This window comes from Oncorhynchus clarkii, chromosome 22 (genome assembly GCF_045791955.1).
Source record: "Oncorhynchus clarkii lewisi isolate Uvic-CL-2024 chromosome 22, UVic_Ocla_1.0, whole genome shotgun sequence".
Taxonomy (NCBI): domain Eukaryota; kingdom Metazoa; phylum Chordata; class Actinopteri; order Salmoniformes; family Salmonidae; genus Oncorhynchus; species Oncorhynchus clarkii.
The window spans coordinates 7,283,730-7,309,358 of record NC_092168.1 but is presented as its reverse complement, the minus strand read 5'-3'; the positions used below and the strand labels follow the sequence as shown (position 1 = coordinate 7,309,358).

At 41.7% G+C, this 25,629-nt stretch overlaps 1 protein-coding gene across 3 annotated transcripts in view; it reads left to right on the top strand.

Annotated features, from left to right (window-relative positions):
- Nucleotides 1-25,629, top strand: part of LOC139380254 (solute carrier family 39 member 10) — a 69,961-nt gene that overhangs the window by 28,480 nt on the left and 15,852 nt on the right. For all 3 annotated transcript variants that reach the window (XM_071122795.1, XM_071122794.1, XM_071122796.1), the window contains 3 exons: nt 8,663-8,838; nt 13,948-14,127; nt 25,327-25,447. In XM_071122795.1, coding sequence (XP_070978896.1) covers nt 8,663-8,838; nt 13,948-14,127; nt 25,327-25,447 — 477 coding nt within the window. The remainder of the gene's footprint in view (nt 1-8,662; nt 8,839-13,947; nt 14,128-25,326; nt 25,448-25,629) is intronic.

Below are 25,629 nucleotides of genomic sequence, written 5' to 3'. Positions count from 1 at the left end.
CATTTAAGAATGATAGAGACCACTGTGTTCTAGGGGACCTTCAATGCTGCAGTAATTTGGTACCCTTCCCCAGTGCTGTGCCTCGACACAATCCTGTCTCTGAGCTCAATGTACAATTCATTCAACCACACGGCTCTGACATGTACTGTCAACTGTGGGACCTTATATCGATGGGTGTGTGCCTTTCCAAATCCTGTCCAACCAATTGAATTTACCACCGGTGGACTCCAAGTTGTAGATTTTTTTTTATTTAACCTTTATTTAACTAGAAACATCTCAAGGATGATCAATAGAAACCGGAGCTCAATTTCGATTCTCCCACCAAAGGGTCTGAATATTTCTGTAAGTAAGGTATTTCTGTTTTTTTTGGTTTTTTTTCAAAAACATGCACATTTTTTGCCCATTTATAGTTTGTTATTATGAGGGATTTTGAATAGATTGAGAAATTTATTTAATACGTTTTAGAATAAGTCTAACTTAACAAACTGAAGGGGTCTGAATACTTTCCCAATGCACTGTATACCAGTACATTTGTAACAACCGATTTCTTTTTAAAGCATTTCTTAACTTCTATTAGATCAAATAGGCCTCATCTCATTTAGCAATTACATTTTATGTTGACCAAATCCAACACTCCCCACTTTCAGATTTTGGACAAGAGTCAGCTCTTGCTTCACCTCTTCCTCTCTGACACTATTTAATTTAAAAGGCCAAGCAACTGGTGTGAATGCGGAATATGAAGCGGCAACACAACAAATACTGATGCAGAATCTTATAATAATGGTTGGCACTAAAGTGAAAGAAGCTGGGTTTCACCAACAGATTTATATAAAACATATACACATGATTATGGTGACAAAGTTAACATTAAAGTTAAAGTTATGCTTGGCCATATACCTTAAATCTCATTGGTGGAAGTTGTTCCAACTTCAGAAGCACTAAAATGCATTCATGTCATCTTCACCAACTGGGAGCTACGAGATTTCAAGGACTATCTGACTGCGACAGTTTACCTGGCTCAAAGGTTAGCCACCTTTGTGGCATATGCATATTCACTTCATGGGCATCAACACCTGAAGGCTGTGTCACAAAGCAGGATAGAGCAGTTGGTGACCAACTTTGGTAAACATTTTCAATTTAACTCAGGATAACCGGAGGGGCGTGGCTCACAACTGCAGCATATCATAGGACGTTTGCTGCAACAAGGGTGTGTGGACAATGCTGTTCCAGTCCTCCATGCAGATGGGAGGGTAGAGGTCGTTTTTTTTTAATGCCCTTTGGAATGTCAGTGGTGCTAAACTCACACCATTTGAAGCTCCCCTGATGGCCATTAAAAGGGATTAAGCCAGAGAGAGGACACTAACCTTGACTCACATAAAGAAGATGTTTTCACACAAATCCCAATGTAACATCCCTAGCCACTTATTCTCTTGGTGTTAAGGGGCAGTATTTTCATTTTTGGAAAAAAAACGTTCCCGTTTTAAACGGGATATTTTGTCAGGAAAAGATGCTAGAATATGCATATAATTGACAGCTTTGGATAGAAAACACTAACGTTTCCAAAACTGTAAAGATATTGTCTGAGTATAACAGAACTGATGGTGCAGGCGAAAGCATGAGAAAAATCCAATCCGGAAGTGCCCCAGGTTTTGAAAGCGCTGCGTTCCAATGACTCCCTAATTCAGCTGTGAATGTACGCTTTCTACTATTCCCCAAGGTGTCTACAGCATTGTGACGTAGTTTTACGCATTTCTGTTGAAGAATAGCCATAGGCGGCCACATTGCGTAAGTGGTCACATGGTGGCTCCGAGAGAGATTCTCGCGTAAAATACAGAGGTAGCCATTATTCCAATCGGTCCTAGTGAAAAACGAATTGTCCCGACGGATATATTATCGAATAGATATTAGAAAAACACCTTGAGGATGGATTCTAAACAACGTTTGCCATGTTTCTGTCGCTATAATGGAGCTAATTTGGAAAAAAATTTGGCGTTGTGGTGACCGCAATTTCCGGGCGATTTCTCACCCAAATGTGAAGAACAAACGGAGCTATTTCGCCTACAAAAATAATGTTTTGGGAAAAAATGAACTTTGGGAGTCTCGTGAGTGAAAACATCCGAAGTTCATCAAAGGTAAACAATTTAATTTGATTGCTATGCTAGGCTATGATAAACTTACACAAATGCTTGTCTAGTGTTGGCTGTAAAGCATATTTTGAAAATCTGAGATGACCGGGTGTTCCAATATATTTAACTTGTGATTTTCATGAATAGGAAGATTTTCTAGTAAGATTTATGTCCGTTGCGTTATGCTAATTAGTGTCAGATGATGTCAACGGTCCCGTTCATGGGATGGGGTGTCACTACAGGTTAAATAGAGCCATGTAAATCATTAATTTGGTCCCCTATGAATCCACACTATTTACCGGTTTCCCTACTTCTGGAGTTTATTCAGTAGACATAACATTTAACTGTTTGACAGTTTTAAAGGCCCAATGCAGCTGTATTTATCTATATCAAATAATTTATTGGCAACAATTGCACTGCATTTATTTAAATGTTCCTCAATCTACACACAATACCCCATAATGACGAAGCAAAAACAGGTTTTTATATACTTTCGCACATTTAAAAAATATAAATATTGTATTTACATAAGTGAATACTCAAAATTGAGCTCAGGTGCATCCTGTTTCCAGTGATCATCCTTGATGTTTCTACAACTTGATTAGAGTCCACATGTGGTAAATTCAATGATTGGACATGATTTGGAAAGGCGCACACCTTTCCTATATAAGGTCCCACAGTTGACAGTGCATGTCAAAGCAAAAACCAAGCCATGGTCGAAGGAATTGTCCGTAGAGCTCAGACAGGATTGTGTCGAGAAACGGATCATGGTGAAGGGTACCATTTATTCAGCATTGATGGTCCCCAAGAACAGTGGCCTCCATTCTTAAATGGTAGAAGTTTGGAACCACCAAGACTCTTCCTAGAGCTGGCCGCCCTGCCAAACTGAGCAATTGGGGGAGAAGGACCTTGATCAGGGATGTGACCAAGAACCCGATGGTCACTCTGACAGAGCTCCAGAGTTTCTCTGTGGCAATTGAAGAACCTTCCAGAAGGACAACCACGACACCAATCAGGCCTTTTTATGGTGGTGGCCAGACAGAAGCCACTCTTCAGTAAAAGGCACATGACAGCCCACTTGGAGTTTGCCAAAAGACACCTAAAGGAAACCGAAACAAGGTTCTCTGGTCTGATGAAACCAAGTTTGAAGTCTTTGGCCAGAATGCCAGGCATCACGTCTGGAGGTAACCTGGCACCATCCCTATGGTGACGCATGGTGGTTGCAACATCATGCTGTAGGGATGTTTTTTCAGCGGCAGTGACCGGGAGAGCTTCCGGCGCCGACAGAGATGGCCGCCTCGCTTCGCGTTCCTAGGAAACTATGCAGTTTTTTGTTTTTTTACGTGTTATTTCTTACATTAGTACCCCAGGTCATCTTAGGTTTCATTACATACAGTCGAGAAGAACTACTGAATATAAGATCAGCATCAACTCACCATCAGTACGACCAAGAATATGTTTTTCGCGACGCGGATCCTGTGTTCTGCCTTACAAACAGGACAACGGAGTGGATCCTATGCAGCGACCCAAAAAAACGACTCCGAAAGAGAGGGAAACGAGGCGGTCTACTGGTCAGACTCCGGAGACGGGCACAGCGCGCACCACTCCCTAGCATTCTTCTTGCCAATGTCCAGTCTCTTGACAACAAGGTTGATGAAATCCGAGCAAGGGTAGCATTCCAGAGGGACATCAGAGACTGTAACGTTCTTTGCTTCACGGAAACGTGGCTTACTGGAGAGACGCAATCCGAAGCGGTGCAGCCAACAGGTTTCTCCACGCATCGCGCAGACAGGAAAAAACATCTTTCTGGTAAAAAGAGGGGCGGGGGCGTATGCCTTATGACTAACGTGACATGGTGCGATGAAAGAAACATACAGGAACTCAAATCCTTCTGTTCACCTGATTTAGAATTCCTCACAATCAAATGTAGACCGCATTATCTACCAAGAGAATTCTCTTCGATTATAATCACAGCCGTATATATCCCCCCCCAAGCAGACACATCGATGGCTCTGAACGAACTTTATTTAACTCTCTGCAAACTGGAAACAATTTATCCGGAGGCTGCATTCATTGTAGCTGGGGATTTTAACAAGGCTAATCTGAAAACAAGACTCCCCAAATTTTATCAGCATATCGATTGCGCAACCAGGGGAGGAAAGACCTTGGACCATTGTTACTCTAACTTCCGCGACGCATATAAGGCCCTGCCCCGCCCCCCTTTCGGAAAAGCTGACCACGACTCCATTTTGTTGATCCCTGCCTACAGACAGAAACTAAAACAAGAGGCTCCCACGCTGAGGTCTGTCCAACGCTGGTCCGACCAAGCTGACTCCACACTCCAAGACTGCTTCCATCACGTGGACTGGGAGATGTTTCGTATTGCGTCAGATAACAACATTGACGAATACGCTGATTCGGTGTGCGAGTTCATTAGAACGTGCGTTGAAGATGTCGTTCCCATAGCAACGATTAAAACATTCCCTAACCAGAAACCGTGGATTGATGGCAGCATTCGTGTGAAACTGAAAGCGCGAACCACTGCTTTTAATCAGGGCAAGGTGTCTGGTAACATGACCGAATACAAACAGTGCAGCTATTCCCTCCGCAAGGCTATCAAACAAGCTAAGCGCCAGTACAGAGACAAAGTAGAATCTCAATTCAACGGCTCAGACACAAGAGGCATGTGGCAGGGTCTACAGTCAATCACGGACTACAGGAAGAAACCCAGCCCAGTCACGGACCAGGATGTCTTGCTCCCAGGCAGACTAAATAACTTTTTTGCCCGCTTTGAGGACAATACAGTGCCACTGACACGGCCTGCAACGAAAACATGCGGTCTCTCCTTCACTGCAGCCGAGGTGAGTAAGACATTTAAACGTGTTAACCCTCGCAAGGCTGCAGGCCCAGATGGCATCCCCAGCCGCGCCCTCAGAGCATGCGCAGACCAGCTGGCCGGTGTGTTTACGGACATATTCAATCAATCCCTATACCAGTCTGCTGTTCCCACATGCTTCAAGAGGGCCACCATTGTTCCTGTTCCCAAGAAAGCTAAGGTAACTGAGCTAAATGACTACCGCCCCGTAGCACTCACATCCGTCATCATGAAGTGCTTTGAGAGACTAGTCAAGGACCATATCACCTCCACCCTACCTGACACCCTAGACCCACTCCAATTTGCTTACCGCCCAAATAGGTCCACAGACGATGCAATCTCAACCACACTGCACACTGCCCTAACCCATCTGGACAAGAGGAATACCTATGTGAGAATGCTGTTCATCGACTACAGCTCGGCATTCAACACCATAGTACCCTCCAAGCTCGTCATCAAGCTCGAGACCCTGGGTCTCGACCCCGCCCTGTGCAACTGGGTACTGGACTTCCTGACGGGCCGCCCCCAGGTGGTGAGGGTAGGCAACAACATCTCCTCCCCGCTGATCCTCAACACTGGGGCCCCACAAGGTTGCGTTCTGAGCCCTCTCCTGTACTCCCTGTTCACCCACGACTGCGTGGCCACGCACGCCTCCAACTCAATCATCAAGTTTGCGGACGACACAACAGTGGTAGGCTTGATTACCAACAACGATGAGACGGCCTACAGGGAGGAGGTGAGGGCCCTCGGAGTGTGGTGTCAGGAAAACAACCTCACACTCAACGTCAACAAAACTAAGGAGATGATTGTGGACTTCAGGAAACAGCAGAGGGAACACCCCCCTATCCACATCGATGGAACAGTAGTGGAGAGGGTAGCAAGTTTTAAGTTCCTCGGCATACACATCACAGACAAACTGAATTGGTCCACTCACACAGACAGCATCGTGAAGAAGGCGCAGCAGCGCCTCTTCAACCTCAGGAGGCTGAAGAAATTCGGCTTGTCACCAAAAGCACTCACAAACTTCTACAGATGCACAATCGAGAGCATCCTGGCGGGCTGTATCACCGCCTGGTATGGCAACTGCACCGCCCTCAACCGTAAGGCTCTCCAGAGGGTAGTGAGGTCTGCACAACGCATCACCGGGGGCAAACTACCTGCCCTCCAGGACACCTACACCACCCGATGTCACAGGAAGGCCATAAAGATCATCAAGGACATCAACCACCCGAGCCACTGCCTGTTCACCCCGCTATCATCCAGAAGGCGAGGTCAGTACAGGTGCATCAAAGCTGGGACCGAGAGACTGAAAAACAGCTTCTATCTCAAGGCCATCAGACTGTTAAACAGCCACCACTAACACTGAGTGGCTGCTGCCAACACACTGACACTGACTCAACTCCAGCCACTTTAATAATGGGAATTGATGGGAAATGATGTAAATATATCACTAGCCACTTTAAACAATGCTACCTTATATAAATGTTACTTACCCTACATTATTCATCTCATACGCATACGTATATACTGTACTCTATATCATCGACGGTATCCTTATGTAATACATGTATCACTAGCCACTTTATACTATACTATGCCACTTTGTTTACATACTCATCTCATTTGTACATACTGTACCCGATACCATCTACTGTATCTTGCCTATGCTGCTCTGTACCATCACTCATTCATATATCCTTATGTACATATTCTTTATCCCCTTACACTGTGTACAAGACAGTAGTTTGGAATTGTTAGTTAGATTACTTGTTATTACTGCATTGTCGGAACTAGAAGCACAAGCATTTCGCTACACTCGCATTAACATCTGCTAACCATGTGTATGTGACAAATAAAATTTGATTTGATTTGACTAGTCAGGATCGAGGCAAAGATGAACAGAGCAAAGTACAGAGAGCTCCTGATCCAGAGCGCTCATGTGTTATTAGCAGAGAGGTTTGGATCCCTCTTTTGTTATTGGTCTATCAACCAACTTACCACATGGTGATTTCACCTTGGAAAGCTGAAATTCTCACCATGCAAACCTGCTGATTTAGGTCATGTGTATATTGTATTTTCAACCAGCAACTAAGGAAATAATACTTTTATGGTGTTCGTTTTCGTCAGCTGTACAATATGATTTAAAACAGTTTTAAAGCTTAATTTTGACTGCACTAGGCCGTTAAGTTGAATTTCCCCAATAGGAAGGCTCATGTAATATTTTTTGGCAATCAAAAATCTTCTCCCTGTTAGATCATGAACATGACAATATCTGTCTGAAAACTAACAGCCTTGATTCCTCAATACCTCACCCCACTCTCAAAGCTCGTTGGAGGAGGAGTGGACAGCGGAATACATTTTTATTACGCAGTCCCTGTTGCGGTCTTCAAATGCTTTTTTTGTTTTTGTTATCCTAAAGCCGAGCTTAACAGGCATGCTCCCCAAACTAACATCCTAATAGCTGTGTAATTAGAACTTTGTTATGCCATGTCTGTCATTAGCATTCTCCCCCCCCCCCCCCCCCCCCCCGAGGAAATGCCTGCCTCATGTTTCCAAAAGGACTTGCAGCATTTGGAGATTTGTATTGATTTTTAATCCTCCATTTGGGCAAAGCAACCGCTTAATTCACTCCCTCTACCGCTATTCAGGGATAACTTTTTTCAGTAACCACTAGGCAGATGAAAAGATGTATGACCAGGTGTTTTATTCATTCGTTTTTTTTTTTTTGTATAAATTTGGACTATCGTTGTTTGATCTTAGCGTTCAGAACGCTCACTCCTCTTCCTAGGTTTTTTTTTGTTAATGTATAATATTTGTTGACGCTACTTTGGAATACACCTCTGAAACGACTAGTGATGAACTGGTCCATGAACAACACTTGGTTTAACCTATCCAGTCGAGACCAGGCACCGTTATTAGTCAGGCCACCTCCAAAACAGGCTACGCAATCTTCACAACATATTCATCCAACACCAATTCATTTTGACTTGGCAAGAAAGGACTGTCGCAGTCCACCCTTGACATCAATTGTCTGGATGATGAGCCTGCATTTTCAGTCTTCGACACCTGCCAGATCTGAATGCTGGTGGCAGAAGCTAGTATCAGTCTAGCGAATGCGGCACACGTTTGTGTGACATTGAATTTCACACTACATTAAACATCTAAATTGTTCTTTAGTTTCTCAGTTTTCTAGAGCCCTGGCCCCAACTATGACTGTCAAACTGATCCTGTCATGACCATATACTTTTGACCTTTTTGATGCATTATGTTTCTGTTTTAATTATGGGCCTCTTTTGAATAAATGTTCGAGGAGCAAGGACAAAATGAACTCCTAATGACATCTACCAACGTGGCTCTGTGTGTAGCTATCGCTTTCAACAGCGATGGAAGTGGTTGTTACAAAATCTCACTCAAGAAAGTAAGCCTATGAGTAAGCCTAAGCCTATGCCATCAGCTTGTGGACGGTAGACATTTTTCTCTGCAGGGCGACAGGTTTCTGACTATGGTGTCACTCCCCCTTCACAATATTTTTGGCAGTCGATGCATAATGCTCCTTCCCTTACGAGTTGTGGTATGACTCTTTCGGTCTTTCTCTTTCTTCACTCTCTCTCACCATCTTTGTCTCTCTCACCCCACCCCCTTTCTCTGTTTGTGTGTGTAGTGTGGGTCTGGATGTGGGGCTTTGTCTCCATCACCATTATCAGCCTGCTGTCCCTACTGGGTGTAATACTGGTGCCCATCCTCAACCAGGGCTGCTTCAAGTTCCTGCTCACATTCCTGGTTGCACTGGCTGTGGGCACGCTCAGCGGAGACGCCCTGCTCCACCTGCTGCCACATGTGAGTACTTCTGGCTCCACTGACCCTGTGACACCTCAGTTTCTCAGCCACCCAATCTACACACATCCACCAACAAGTTCAGAGACTTGTTTGGGTTGGTGCATTTTTTGCTTTGTCATTAAGGGGTACTGTGGACGGATTGATGAAGGGGGAAAAAACATTTTAATCCATTTTAGAATAAGGCTGTAATGTAACAATGTGGAAAAGGGCACTGTTAGTACCTTACTGTAATAGATTCCATTTAAATGGATTTTTGCTGTGACTTTCTGGGAGTGGTCTGAGTGGGGAGGGGAAACTGAAAACTAGCTGTTACTAGCAGAGAGGTTTGGATCTCTCTTGTTATTGGTCTATCTACCTATTTACCGCATGGTGATTTCACCTTGAAAAGCTGAACCCCCCCCCCCCCCCCCCATGCAAACCTGCTGATTAGGTCCTGTGTAGATTGTATTTTCAACCAGCAACTTTGAGGAAATAACACTGATTTTAACTTTTTTTTTTTTTTAATACTTCTACAGTTATAATACACAGGAAACGCTATACTTGGAAGAGGGGAGCGGGGCATCCCCACAACAAGAATGGAAATATCTATGCGGGCCCCCCAAAAATAAAAATATTAACATCTGGCACCCCCAAGAGTCAATGTCAGGGCCTAAAACTTTTTAATGACTACCAGACACTGGCATGTAGATTAATACATCTACCAGCCACTCAGATTTTTTTTACCAACCAAAATATATTTGTTTTGCGTTACACTAAAAAACTGAAAACAAAATGGATGAGCATGCTTAGTAACATTTCTAAAACAAGATATGTATTACTAGTAAGAAGTAATGTGGTATCTTTCTCAGTTTAATGTAATATTTTGTGACCCGAGTCTTTTAACCAAATATCACAGATTTTGCTGCCCCTTTAAGGTTACTGTGGAATTGCAGCTCTTTTTGCTGACTGATCTTTGACTCGTTCAGTCATAACAAGTCATCTTTTGACTAATTTAGTTAATTTGAGTCATGTCATGCCCAGAGCATTCAGGACCCTCTACTGGGCATCGATGAACTGAACTCTCGAAGTCGTGAACCAGAGTCTTAAGAATCAAATGTCGTTCACCATGGGTTGCTCATTGGAGCTGTCATTTGTGACTGAAACTTGTACATTGTTTAAAGTACGTGTTTACATGTGTGTATTACTGGGCATGCAAACATAATATTATTTATTGATGCGTTTATTACAAGGTCTAGACTAGTTGTGGCTGCAACTGGACTAGATTTTGAGCAACTCTTGGCAAAATGCATTCCTTGACTGCCGTGAGGGTGATGAGCACAATGTTGTTTGCGAGCTGCAGCGCTCCAAATGTTTCATTCTCGAGTTTGAATTTGTTGAGCTGTGTATGTTTTGGTTCTACAAAGCTGTTTCCAGCATTACATTCAATAATCAATTAATGGCGTTCATTAATGCACCATGCAATCAATTGTCAGTTCCTCCACACATATGCCAGACAGTTGGTGGTCGGAGCACGTCTCTGGAGTCGCTGTGCCGAGGAACGTGTATTAATCGTGCTTTAGGACTCATTACGGCCGGCACAAGCAGATCAAACGAACGACTTAAATTAACAAGTCACTCATGAAAAACAATTCATGACTCTTGAGTCAGTAAAAATAGATTAAAAAATAATTTTTTTGCGAACTGCACATCACTAGTGTGCCTGTGAGAATCTGACTAGTAGAGGCTGACGACATCTCTTTGCCTGCAGTGGAAGCAAAAACAATGTAAATATCCAAGAAACACAAGTCTCACTTTACTAGTTAGACCAACTGTGTGCAGCCCCCCAGACAGGCAGTGTTGCTACGCGAGGTGGGGCACAACGTTTGGATTAAATTGTGCATTAACATGTATGAAACAGAATGGCATAAATACATAGAAAAATAAATGCTCAGTATCAGTTTTCTATTAATCACAACTCGCATGTGCCCATACTTGACTTGTGACTATTTTTATAAAATTGCCGCACTGTAGAGCCCTGAGGAACTACCCGCCAAAACCTACCTGCATTTGGTGTGTGGCGGGTGTTTAATTTTAGGCCTTGATCCATATGCAATTCGAACACTGAGTAGGTCAACTTCTCTGCCCTGTACCACCCACACATCCACCTTGCATGCCATCTGTTCCCGCGTAGCCATGGCACCCAATCCACACACACCCACTTACCACATTCTGGCCCAACATTAGAGCATTCAGATAGAAGTGGATTGCGTAGAGCAGACATTATTTAGTTTTCTTGCAGAATAAGAAATACGGTGTTGACTCTTCATGACGTTTTCAGCTGCAAAGTTCTAAACATTGCACCCCACTGCGTAAACCCCAGACCAACTCATTCACTATAAGATCCTGTTCCCTTACCACTGGTGCCCTCGGTGGAATGCCAATATAGTAGTGCCACATACAGTGCCAAATCCCCTCACAGCCCGCAGCCTGACAGCTCCTTGTGAAGTTTCACACACATGACTCATTCAGATTTTTTTTTTTCTGTGTAATATCAGACTGCTCTAGTTGAGTTAGCCTTTTGCATTATCCCAGATAATCGTTCTCCACAACCTGCATTCAGACCACCCCAGAAAATCAGCTCCCTGCAAACTATTCCATCCAGACTTCCTCACCTCTGAGTTTCATGCCAGTCATCAATCCATCACCCCTAGTAGTGATGAAATAATTGCCTTGACATTTCATACTGTTAACAAGTTCAGGAATCCTGGCCATGAAATTAAAAAAAGTTACTAGCTAAGCATTTTCTAAAGTTTCTCTGTTATTTTAAAGAACACTGGTGCTAAACAGTACGTTTGTTGCTAAATGGCACTATGCTTGTAATTCCGATCATAACTATTTTATTAACATTCTTTTGGCCAAATATTATATTCACAAATGTAAATTGAGTTTATTTCACTGTTACAATTTTATAAGTCCCTCAAACCTCAAAGTATTAGAAGTCATGTCTGTTAATGTTTCATTGCCTTGTCACATCTAAAAATGTCCCGATTTGGTGTTTTTTATTTTTTCATTGTATACAAAGAAATGTCTCTGTCTTGATGTGTAATATTGATATTATTTTTGCAATAAACACACAAGTTTTTCAGCACTATGCTAAAATAGTTATATTCATTGAATTTCAAAAGAAAGTACACCGCATCTAGTCTGGGTAGCAACCTTTTTAGCCAACATTCCACGTTCAGCATGCAGCTGGATGTCCGGCGGGGTTGCTAATTGGTTTTTGGAAATTACATTCATATTTTCCATGACAACATGCAAAAAAAAAAATCAAAATTAGAATTATACAAAGTCAAAAACTACAAATTAGCTGTTAGCTGCAAGTTGTTGCATTTTAAAATCAAAGCTACAATGTTTTGTTGTTTGAATTGCAGTATATCTTTAGTTTGAGAATTTAATCAAATCAAGCTTTATTTATACAGGCAGCACATTTCAGACATGGAATGCAACACAATGTGCTTCACATGATTTTTTTTTTTTTTTTATGAAAAAAATGAAAATAAGAGCTTAAATATTTACTACACAACAAACATGTGATGATAACACTAAAGAAGGAGCGAAACTGAATGACTAAAGATGCATTTTAAGTTCTCTTTTAAACAGGTCTACAGGTTCGGCCCCTCTGGTTCTCTGGCAGGCTATTCCAGAGATTGGGGGCATAATAACTAAAGGCTGCTTCTCCATGCCTCTTGTTCCTAGGATATGGGATAGTTAACAGGCTGCCAGAGGACCTGAAGGACCTACTGGGTACATACATGAAATGTATTGGGGTGCACAATCATGGATTGATTTTAAAACAATAGAAGAATCTTAATTATATTTATTATTATTATTATATTATTATTATTATTATATTTTATTAGAAACATTCTGCAGAGACCTTAACCAAACGTGTGCTCCATCTGGTCTTGGTCATTACCTGTGCTCCAGCATTCTATGTTTTGCAGTTGACTAATCGCTTTTTTTGGGTAGACCAGACAGGAGAGCATTACAGTACTCAACCCTGCTTGTCCTAAATGCATGGATGAGTCTCTGTATCAGCCTGAGAGAGAAACGGCCACACCTTGCCAATGTTCCTCATGTGGTAAAGCTATTTTAGTCACATTCCTAATGTGTGATTTGAAATTTAGGTCCGAATCTAAAATAACATGTAGGTTTTTCAACCTGGTGTTCTTTATTACCTGTGAATTAAAATGTGAGGCCAGATTCTTTCTGTCCGTCCCGTCCGCAAGTACCTTGGCCTTTGTCTTGATTTAGCTGGAGAAGTTGTGAGCCATCCAAGTATTTATCACTAATACAGTCTAATTTATCTGTGGAGTTGAAATCTTCTGACACTCTAATGTAAAGTATGCGTAGCAGTGAAAGTCGGAGAAGATGGAGCGAGACGCATTTTTTTTTTTAGAGCGTAGGCTATATCACCTGTTTTAAATTCATTCGCACATTTTTCATGCCTCTGACATACGGTAATGATGATTAAAAAGTGGTGTAATAGCCTACAGTTTTCTTGACCTTTTGTTTTAATTAATGTGATAGGCTCATGTTTTACCGCTACGCCGTACCACACTTTCTTTTGCCGTGACACCGTAGTGGACCGCCTTATTTTAACCCATGGTTATTGCACATGTGTACTTCAGAGTAGGCATGTGCCAATAGGTTTGTGCTTGGCTCTGCCCACCTCGATTGTTCTGCCCACTGATTCATTTTCTTCCATTGGAAACGACAGGATGTGGTCTCTTGTGTTAGTTATAAAAGTCTTTGCTTACGTGATCTGTGAAGAAAATAAATGTTTATGTAGTTCCAATATTTGCATAACTTTTGTGATTTGGAGTACAGCTATGAGGGTTATCGAATCAGGATCAAATCCTCATCTCCTCGGTCATTAATGATAATGTTCATATTTGAAGATTGAAGAAAGGCCAGTCTCTTTGACAAATGACAGGAGAGGCGAGGAGTGGAATGTTAGCTAAAAAGACTGGTACTCCGGCTACACTATACCACAATTTCCTATTACATACCAGTGGAAACAAGACTGTAAAATAGTGCAACCAATGTTTTTTTGTTTTCATCTCGCAGGCTCAAGGGGAGCACGACCACAGCCACGGTGAGTCAGGAAACGAGAGCAACACTAAAGAGGTGGACATGCTCACTGCCTTTGACGGGGTCTGGAAGGGCCTGACAGCGCTGGCTGGAATCTACTTCCTCTTTATTATTGAGCACTGCCTCGGCATGTTCAAACACTACAAAGACGCAGGGGTAAGGAGAAGCCATGCACCCATACTTGATTGAATGCTATGGAAATAACTTCATAACTAGGTGTTTACCAGAGGTGGGACCAAGTCATTGTTTTAGAAGTCACAATTAAGTCTCCAGTCTTAGCACTCAAGTCCCAAGTCTAGACAGTCAAGTCCGAGTCAAGTTTCAAGTCCTAAACAAGTCATGTGCTCTTCACCAAATGTAATACAATTTCATATTTATAACAAGAGTAATAGATAGTATATTACATTTACACAAATCATGAATGACTTAAAATATGTATCTCCCCCCCCTAATCGGGCGATGTAGGCCCGGTTACGAACTCAGGTCTCCGGTGTGAGAAAATCACTTAGCAAACTGAGCCACTAATAGTCGGCAGAACCCAGAAGATGAGGCAGACACAGCAGTTCTTGAGACGGTGTTTTAATAAAGTTAAAAGGAAAGTTCTTCAGGCAAAAATATAAAAAAAATATTTGAATCAAAATTGATTCAGTTTTGATTTTGTATCAATGATCTACACATAATAACCCATAATGTCAAAGTGTAATTATGATTTCAGAAATGTTTACATATTAATAACAAATGAAACGCTGAAATGTGCTTAACAAGTCACGGATTCACTGTGTGTTTAACATGATTTTTAAATGATTACCCTGTACCTTATACAGTTGAAGTCGGAAGTTTATATCACTTAGGTTGGAGTCATTTCATTCATTTATGTCAACCACTCCACAAATTTCTTGTTAACAAACTATAGTTTTGGCAAGTTGGTTAGCCTCTCTGGGATATGTGGGACAGTAGCGTCCCACTTGGCCAAAAGCTAGAGAAAATGCAGAGCGCCAAATTCGAATAAATTCCTATAAAAATCTAACTTTCATGAAATCACACAGGTAAGATACCAAATTAAAGCTACACGTGTTGTGAATCCAGCCAACATGTCAGATTTCAAAAAGGCTTTTCGGCGAAAGCAAACGATGCTATTATCTGAGGATAGCACCTCCGTAAACAAAAGAGAACATTTCAACCCTGCAGGCGTGACACAAAACGCAAGAGTAAAAATATAAATCATGCCTTACCTTTGACGAGCTTCTTCTGTTGGCACTCCAATATGTCCCATAAACATCACAAATAGTCCTTTTGTTCAATTAATTCCGTCCATACATATCCAAAATGTCAATTTTGTTTGGCGCGTTTGATCCAGAAAAACACCGGTTCCAACTTGCGCAACGTGACGACAAAATATCTCAAAAGTTACCTGTAAACTTTGCCAAAACATTTCAAACTACTTTTGTAATACAACTTTAGGTATTTTTTTAACTAAATAATCGATAAAATTGAAGACTGGATGATCTGTGTTCAATACAGGAAGAAAACAAACTCTGGTCATGCGCCTCTATCAAACAGCAAACATGAAGTGATCCTCGTTCAAGATGGCCGTACTTCTTCATTACACAAAGGAATGACCTCAACCAATTTCTAAAGACTGGAGACATATAGTGGAAGCGGTAGGAACTGCAAGCAAGTCCCTTAAATCTGGATTCACAATGAAAACTCATTGAAGAGGGTGACCTAAAAAATAAAACATCTGAATGGTTTGTCCTCGGTTTCGCCTGCTAAATAAGTTTTATGTTATACTCAGACATGATTCAAACAGTTTTAGAAACTTCAGAGTGTTTTCTATCCAAATCTACTGATAATGTTATTATTTTATCTTCTGGGGATGAGTAGCAGGCAGTTGAATTTGGGCATGCTTTTCATCCAAAATTCCAAATGCTGCTCCCTATCCTAGAGAAGTTAAGACATCTCTGTGCATGACACAAATCATTTTCCCAAACATTGTTTAGACAGATTATTTCAGTTATAATTTACTATCACAATTCCAGTGGGTTGGAACTTTACATACACCAAGTTGACTGTGCCTTTACATTTTTTTTTTTTTTTTAACTCTGTTTATTAAGTTTTACACACACAGACAAGACAAAGCAATATAAATAATACTCAACTAGAAAAAAAATACAAATAAAAATACAAATAAAAAAATAGCTTTAAAGATACCATACTTTAGACAAGTTAAACATACCAGGCAGAAGGCTACAGAGGTTAAAGGGCAATCTATAGTACAGGGACAGAGCAAACACCTCACCATTGTTCCTGTAAACAGTCAAGGGATAAGGGTGGAGAAATGCAACCACTCACAGACAGTCATGGCCACAGACTGACCATCCACTGGACCAAAAATAAAGTTTACAATGCTTTAAAATAAAAAAAAATAGAATGATTATTCATGTAGGCATGAACAAAATGTAAAAATAACTGGGAAAAACAGGCTCACACTTCAGTCTCTGCCCGGGCAAGATGAACAAGGCATCCGCGGATCACAATCAATAAGCACATGAACCTTAATTCCCCCCCCAGCAAAAACACAGAGAGAAGCTCCTCCAACCCTTAAGTCACAGGGGGGTCAAATACAGACTTATTTTAGTTTTAATTGGAAAGCCATCAGAGGATGGACTGTTTAAAGTAAGACCGGAATGGAGCCCAAGCCTCATTAAACAGTTTGGGGTTCCCACGTGAATTGAATTGAATTTTTTCTAGTTTCAGAGAGCACAACACATCTCTCACCCAATATTTATAAGATGGGGGAGCTGCCATCTTCCAGTTCTGTAGTATTAGTCGTCTAGCTAAAAGAGTTGTATAAGCAACAGTGTCCGACTGGATTCTTGACAGGGGGGTACCCATGGGCAGTACTCCAAAAAGGTCTGTAAGGGGAGACGGATCTATAACAGTGTCATATATATATCAGAGAAACATTTAAATATTAATTCCCAGAAACCTGACAGTTTGACAGCCCCAAAACATATGCAACAGTGTGGCTGGTTCCACTTTACATCTGACACAGGTAGGATCAAAATCAGAGAATATTCTTCCAAGTTTGGCCCCCGACCAGTGGATACGGTGAACCACCTTGAATTGAATGAGGCTGTGTCTAGTGCTAAAGTTCCTCCCCCAAATCCTTTTCCCATCGAGTCTTTAAAGGCACCAAAGAAGGGTTCTGTAAGTCATGAATGATTGCATATACATCTGAAATTGCGCCCCTAGGAAGCTTGTTCAACTCCAAGATGCTCTCTATAGCTGTATTCGCAGGCCTGTTGGGAAATCCAGGTGTGTTAGCTCTGACAAAGTTTCTAGTCTGGAGATAGCGGAAAAAGTGGGATTGGGGGAGATTGAACTTTTCCTGCAGCTGAGAAAGAGGCAAATGTATCATCAAAGAATAATTGGGCTAGCGAGGAGAGTGCCTAGTGAGTGCCAAATGCCAAAAGCCCCATCATTCAAAGATGGAGGAAATAAAATGTTCTGATTGATTGGGCCTGATAGAGAAAAGCCTCGGAGGCTAAAGGCTAAACGGAACTGATTCCAAATTTTAAGAGACTGCTTTACAATTGGGTTGACACACCTTTTGCCTAGGGACACTGGGAGAGACGAGCACAACACAGAGGAAAGTGCTGCAGGTTTACACGATTCAGACTCCATCTGGACCCAGAGTGGTCTAGGGCCAGTAGGATCAGTCTGCAGCCAGTACAGAACGGCTCTGAATTTTGCAGCCCAGTAGTATGTCTGAAAATTTGGTAGAGCTAAAGTAAAAGTGGCAAGGAAATATTCAGGGAAATATTCAAATTTGTTTCAGGAAAACTTTGACCTAGGCTTCTGTAAATGTTTTCTACCAATGAATTTGGGGCCAAAGCCAAATCTGTAAAGGGCAGCTGTTAGGTAATCCCACTCAACGCGGTCAAACACTTTTTCGGCATCAAGTGAGACCACCACCTCCGGGTCCTCCGGCGCTGGGGAGTACAGTATATTCATAAGGCGCCTAATATTGAAAAATAAATGCCTATTTCTCACAAAGCCAGTCTGGTCAGAGTGTATTACTTGGTGCAGCAAGCCTTCCATACGGATGGCTAAAAGCTTAGCTAGGATTTTGTAATCACAGTTTAAAAGCGAGATTGGGCGATAGGATCCACATTCCAGGGGGTCTTTGTTTTTCTTTAGTAGTAATGAAATTGAAGCCTGATAAAGACTAGGCGGTAGCTTTGAAGTATTAAGGCACTCTGCAAATAGTCGAGACAAGAATGGGCAAAGCAGACCAGAAAACGTCCTGTAAAATTCGGTTGTAAAACCGTCCCGACCCGGTGATTTACCACTTTGCAACAGCAGTGTCCGCAATGAAATCTCCTCTAGCGTAAATTCTTCTTCTAGACAGTCATGGGAGTCTGTATCAATTGAAGGCATATTCAAGCTTTTAAAGAAGGAGTCAATCAGCAAAGGGTCTTGAGGGGATTGAGGTGTATAGCGCAGAGTAAAATTGTTTAAATTGATCATTGATCTCTTTATGTATAACTGTGGTGGCACCAGACGGGGTCCTTATTTGTGGGATTAAACGTGAGGCCTCAGATTTACGGATCTGATGCGCAAGGAGTTTACTGGCCTTGTCGCCTTGTTCATAGACTTTGTATCGAGCTCGCAAGAGTAACTGTTCAGCTTGCCTGGTAGAAAGCTCATCAAATTCAGATTGGAGTAGTTGGTGCTCTTTATGCAGATCAGAGGAAGGATCCGTTGCATACTTCTCATCCAATGTGGCTATGGACTCGCTCAGGTCCCGAAGTCGCTGGGAGCGAACTCTGTTTTGGTTGGCTGTATAAGAAATAATTTGGCCACGTAGGTATGCTTTGAGACTCCCATATGGTAGAGCAGGACATACCTGGTGTTGAATTAGTTTCTAGGAATAAGGTGATTTCAGAAGAAATTAAATTGACAAACTCCTTATCTGAGAGTAAAATGGGGTTGAGACGCCATTGATAACACATAGGAGGTCGCTGGGGAAACTCTAGTTCAAGCACTAATGGTGAATGGTCAGAGATAACAATACTCTCGTAAGTACACTGCCGAAGGTTAGGCAGAAGTTTTTTGTCCAAAAAGAAGTCAATCCGGGAGTATGTTTGATGAACATGAGAATAAAAGGAATACTGTCTATCTGTAGGATGTAGGAAACGCCAGACCTCAAACATAGCATATTTCTGAAGAAAGGATTGAATAAGTAGGGCACATTTAGATGGGCCTGTATTTGTTTGAGGACTTGTCAAGAACTGGGGACATTTTACAGTTGAAATCCCCCCCTAAAATCAACAAATGAGAATCTAAATTGGGAATAGTAGACAGAAAGGAAGAAATGAAACTTGTGTCATCCCAATTGGAGCATAAACACTAGCCAAAACAAGAGGGGTAGAAAACAGTTTACCGGTAACTATGACGTATCGCCCCTTAGGATCAGCAATAACCTCAGAAGCTACAAAGGGAGTACCTTTATCAACCAGAATAGCAGCACCTCTTGATTTACTATGAAAGTTTGAGTGGAACACTTGACCAACCCAGTCCTTACGCATCCTAAAATGCTCACCAGTCCTCAAGTGAGTCTCTTGTAGAAATGCAATATTTGCATTCAAACCCTTTAAGTGTGTCAACACCCTCTTATGCTTCACCGGGTTATTAACCCCTTTGGTGTTCCATGAAATGTACTTGATCGCATTATTTCGGCCCCTCTGGGCATTCCCGTTATTCAACCCTGTCATTAGAGCATAGAGTGGAAAAGCAATGAGCGCCCAAAACCCCCAGAATAACTTGTCTCAGAGTAATAATGTACGGTGGTAAATGTTTGGAAAAAGTACAGAAAAAAAAAAAAAAAAAAGACAGAATGACAACATTAGAACTGAACAATTCAACCTGCCCCCCCACCCCCCATCCCAGACAATACCTCCCCAAACGAGGTACAAGCCTAAATAGAACATGTTCTCTTCGCACAGTATGTCTGTGAGTGCGGTCTTAAACCTAAACCCACAGTCCCGCTCTTTAAAGTCGCGTTTTTGTTAGTGGATCAAGCAGCAAAAAGAAAGATTTGTATGTATTTAAAAAAAAAAAAAAAAAAGGCGAATCCCTTGGACAAAAGCACCACCTGTAGATGTATATAATTATATTCCCAGTCTTATAACAGGCAATGAGAGAGAAAATAAATTCAATGTATAAAGGCTCTCAGCCAAAAATCGTAGTAAGACAATCAAAAATAATAGTAATTATAATAGTAGTCTAGTTGACGCTGAGACAGCTTACAAACGATACCAAAAAACTATGTGTGCGCAATGTTGATCGTTAGCTGGGCATAAATGACACTCAAAACTTTTAAAATTCAAGTGAGACCCCAAAAACCGTGTAGCCTCGAGACATTTACTGTTTACTGGGTCAATGCAAACGGATGCAGTAAACAAATAACCAAAAATATTTTGAGTCCCTGAGACACTGTGTAAACAAACTAAATAGGTGAGCGAGACAGCCTAGAAACACAGGAGTTAAGTAAAACCTTAATACAATTAAATTAAAATGACTGAATGCTTGTAAGGCACGCACACTAGATGATCAAAACATTAGATCACATCAAATAAGCCTGAATAGTTCGCCAACTATACAAGACTAGCCTGTTATATCTAAACATAATTGTACCACAGGTGGGTTACTTGCTATCCACAGTTTGCAAGCAACAGTTGCTGAACTGTGAGCATGTTCAAGACTTCTGAATGTGACGTTGAATGTGAGCCATAACCTCATCCGGAGATTCAAATGTGTAGTCTTTACCCTCATGAGATATCCATAAACGGGCTGGGAATCGCAGTCCATACTTCACACTTGGATGGTCCCGAAGTACTCATTTGGCCTGTCCGAAAGCTGCGCGCTGCCTGGAAACAGTGGGGAGTAGTCCTGGTAGATGGAGAAGCTCTGTCCTTGATAGCTCAGAGTGGTATTGCGGGCTCGTCGGAGGATCTCCATCTTCTCATGAAAAAAGTGCACTCAAAGAATTATGTCACGGGGCCTCCTGGGGCTTTGGGCGCAGCGACCGGTGGGCTCGATCAATCAGGGGCTTTTCATCTAAGGCAAGAACATCCTTCAGCAGCCCTGAAACGAAATCCGTGGCGCGATGCATTTCCGCTGACTCTGGGACCGATACAAGTCTCAGATTATTGCGGCGAGAGAATCCCTCAACTCACACAACTCTCCTTCACCTTTTTCAAATCCGCAGTTAGGCGTTTAACTTCAGCCTCCAGGGATGTAGTTAAGTCGGAGACATTTAGTAGCGGAGGTCTCCAGTTCTGCAATCGTTGTAGTGTGTGACGCAGTTGTTTTAATGTGATTGCTGGCAGTCTCGTTCCGCAGGATGGTTAAATCTGCTTTTAAAGTATCAGAAACCTCCTGTATTCTGGCCTCAATCGTAGCAACCACCTGTGTTTTCATTTCAACTATCTCAGAGCGTAGTAGTTTGATGGCCTCGAATGTTCATTTCAGCGCCGCCAGGCCAAGCCGCACCCCCGGGTAAAGTGTGCGTCCCCGGGCCCTCAGACTCAGGAGAGGGCGGTGATGAGAGCGGGTCTTGTAGGCCAGGTTTTCTCAAAGTCATGCTTTTGGCCTTATGCTTGGTCGACATGCTGACATTCGGAAGCAAAGTAGTCTTGGTTTTTACGGAAAGGGATCACCAAATTAATATTTGAAAATAAATACGGTTCTGCTGCAAAATTCATAAACTTTAAGAATACCACGGGAGCAAACGGAAAACACGTCAGTCGCACATGGCGTCCCTCCTATCCCCCCGACTGTGCCTTTTAAACCGCTTGGAAAATTCCAGAAAATTGTCATGGCTTTAGAAGCTTCTGACATCATTTGAGTCAATTGGAGGTATACCTGTGGATGTATTTCAAGGCCTACCTTCAAACTCAGTACCTCTTTGCTTGACGTCATGGGAAAATCAAAAGAAATAAGCCATGACCTCAGGAAAAATAATTGTAGACCTCTACAAGTCTGGTTCATCCTTGGGAGCAATTTCCAAACACCTGAAGGTACCATGTTCATCTGTACAAACAATAGTACGCAAGTATAAACACCATGGTACCATGCAGCCATCATACCTCTTAGGAAGGTGACGCGTTCTGTCTCTTAGAGATGAACGTACTTTGGTGCGAAAAGTGCAAATCAATCCCAAAACAACTGCAAAGGACCTTGTGAAGATGCTGGAGGAAACCGGTACAAAAGTATCTATATCCACAGTAAAACGAGTCCTATATCGACAACCTGAACGGCCGCTCAGCAAGGAAGAAGCCATTGCTCCAAAACCGCCATTTAAAAAAGCCAGACTATGGTTTGCAACTGCACATGGAGACAGAGCGTACTTTTTGGAGAAATGTCCTCTGGTCTGATGAAACAAAAATAGAACTGTTTGGCCATAATGACCATCATTATGTTTGGAGGAAAAAGGGGGAGGCTTGCAAGCTGAAGAACACCATCCCAACCGTGAAGCACGGGGGTGGCAGCATCATGTTGTGGGGGTGCTTTGCCCGCAGGAGGAAATGGTGCACTTCAAAAAATAGATGGCATTATGAGTTAGAAAAATTATTTTGAGACATTGAAGCAACATCTCAAGACATCAGTCAGGAAGTTAAAGCTTGGTCACAAATGGATCTTCCAAATGGATAATGACCCCAAGCATACTTCCAAAGTTGTGGAAAAATGGCTTAAGGACAACCAAGTCAAGGTATTGGAGTGGCCATCACAAAGCCCTGACCTCAATCCCATAGAACATTTGTGGGCAGAACTGAAAAAGAGTGGGCGAGCAAGGACGCCTACCCACCTGACTCAGTTACACCAGCTCTGTCAGCAGGAATGGGCCAGAATTCACTCAACTTATTGTGGAAGGCTACCTGAAGTTTGACCCAAGTTAAACAATTTAAAAGGCAATGCTACCAAATACTAATTGAGTGTATATAAACTTCTGACCCACTGGGAATGTGATGTAATAAATAATAGCTGAAATAAATAATTCTCTCTACTATTATTCGGACATTTCACATCTTTACAATAAAGTGGTGATCCTAACTGGCCTAAGACAGGGATTTTTTTACTGGGATTAAATGTCATGTTTGTGAAAAGCTGAGTTCAAATGTATTTGGCTCAGGTGTATGCAAACTTCCGACTTCAACTGTACATTGGATTTGCTTACCAAGACAACCTTGAATGTTCCTGAATGTCCTAATTACAGTTTTTATGCGGAAATCGCTCCAACATTTCCTGGTTGTTAAAATTCTAATAGTTTGACTTTCAGTTTGTGACAAAAGAAGATTGTACAATGATTCTCTACAATATAATCTAAATCACTTTGAAATATATTTTCAATAACCAAAAATATTGTATTTTCAGCATTTTGAAGCTGGTGTACAAAACCAAAAGTAAAAGATGCAAATAACAAACTTAAGCACAGGAAATGTAGTAATAGCGCACATTAAACAGATCTACCGCTTCTTAGTCTTGCTTTTATTGAGTGACAGATCTGTATGTCATTATGACCGGGTTGCTCAAAAAGTTACATATTGCAGCAGAGCTTCAAGATTTAAAAATAATAATGGGCTAATATTGTGTCTCAGCTGTAAGAGCTGCCAAAGGTGATTTTAACATGTATTGTGTCAGGTGGTTGAATACATATCCTCTTGATACTAGCCATCCCGGATCCGTGATCGTAAATACAGCCTCAAGCCCATTACCATAACGCAACGTTAACTATTCATGAAAATCGCAAATTAAATGAAATCAATATGCTAGCTCTCAAGCTTAGCCTTTTGTTAACAACACTGTCATCTCAGATTTTCAAAATATGCTTTTCAACCATAGCAAAACAAGCATTTGTGTAAGAGTACTGATAGCTAGCGTAGCATTTAGCGTAGCATTCAGCAGGCAACATTTTCACAAAAACACGAAAAGCATTTAAATAAAATAATTTACCTTTGAAGAACTTCGAATGTTTTCAATGAGGAGAATCAGTTAGATAGCAAATGTTCAGTTTTTCCAAAAAGATTCTTTGTGTAGGAGAAATCGCTCCGTTTTGTTCATCGCGTTTGGCTACCAAAAAAAACCAATGATATGCCTACAAATACGTCACAATGCTGCAAACACCTTGGGGAAACGACAGAAAGTGTAGGCTCATTCCTTGCGCATTCACAGCCATGTAAGGAGACAATGGAAAACAGCGCCTCAAATTTTGCTCACTTCCTGTTTGAAGTTTCATCTTGGTTTTGCCTGTAGCATCAGTTCTGTGGCACTCACAGATAATATCTTTGCAGTTTTGGAAACGTCAGAGTGTTTTCTTTCCAAAGCTGTCAATTATATGCATAGTCGAGCATCTTTTCGTGACAAAATATCTTGTTTAAAATGGGAACGTTTTTCATCCAAAAATGAAATACTGCCCCTAGAGTTTCAACAGGATATCTAATCAATATTTATTAGTTTTTTTTATTTTCGATTAATTACAAAAAAGTTCATTTTTTCTTCCTCTTTGACAGAGTAGTTTGTCGATCGTTGACAAAAAATGACAATCCATTTCTCATTTCCTCTTTGTAACAACAAAATATGGAAAATGAATAAATACTTTCTAAAGGCACTGTAGTAGTACATGTACAGGTAGCTGCCAAAATAAAGGAAACGCCAGCATAGCATCTTTGGGCCGTTGGGCCACCAGAACAGCTTCAATGCGCCTTGGCATAGAAGTGTCTGAAACTTTATTGGAGGGGTGGACACCGTTCTTTCATGAGAAAATCCTGGAGTCGCCTCTTCACTGTTGACGTTGAGACTGGTGTTTTACAGGTACTATTTAATGAAGCTGCCAGTTGAGGACTTGAGGTGTCTGTTTCTCAAGCAAGACACTTATGTACTTGTCCTCTTGCTCAGTTGTGCACTGGGGCCTCCCACTCTCTTTTCTGGTGGGTCTAATCCTGGACGCTGATTGGTTAAAACCGCATTCCAGCCTGTCTATTCCACAAGTTACCACTGGCTGCAGAACAAAAAAACTGAACGACTGGGTCATGTCTCTGGCAACCAATAGAACAAACAACCAGCTGGCTTGGGTAGCAACCCTAGATTTGTGTCAGGACTATCTTGTGGAAGGATGAAATAGTATGAATAAATTCATCAAAATGAAATGTATGAAAATATGTCAATTATTTTAGTATGTTTGTAACCCAGTTTCTCAGGAATTGTCACTTAAGTGTGGGTGAATTGCTATACTTGAGCTAGCAAACAAGTCTGTCTTTCTATTAATGTGTCTGTTCTTTCTTCCTTCAGGGAACCTTCTGTCGTAGGAAGAAGAGGGGTGAGGAGGCCAAGATTGGCAGGAAGCTGTCCGATCACAAGCTGAATCGACGCTCGGACGCAGAGTGGCTTCACCTCAAGCCTCTCACAGAGGGTGAGAGAGTTCACTTTAGGACAGGGCACCCTAACACAAGAGTAGGATTGTTACCACACTTAAAATGCACCTGAGTGGAAGATTTGTGTGAGACGTGTGTAGCTTGGAATTTTGTGTGTAGGAGGATGATTATACTATGCATGACAAAAGTACCAGGTGTGTTTTTTACTTTTTATATATAT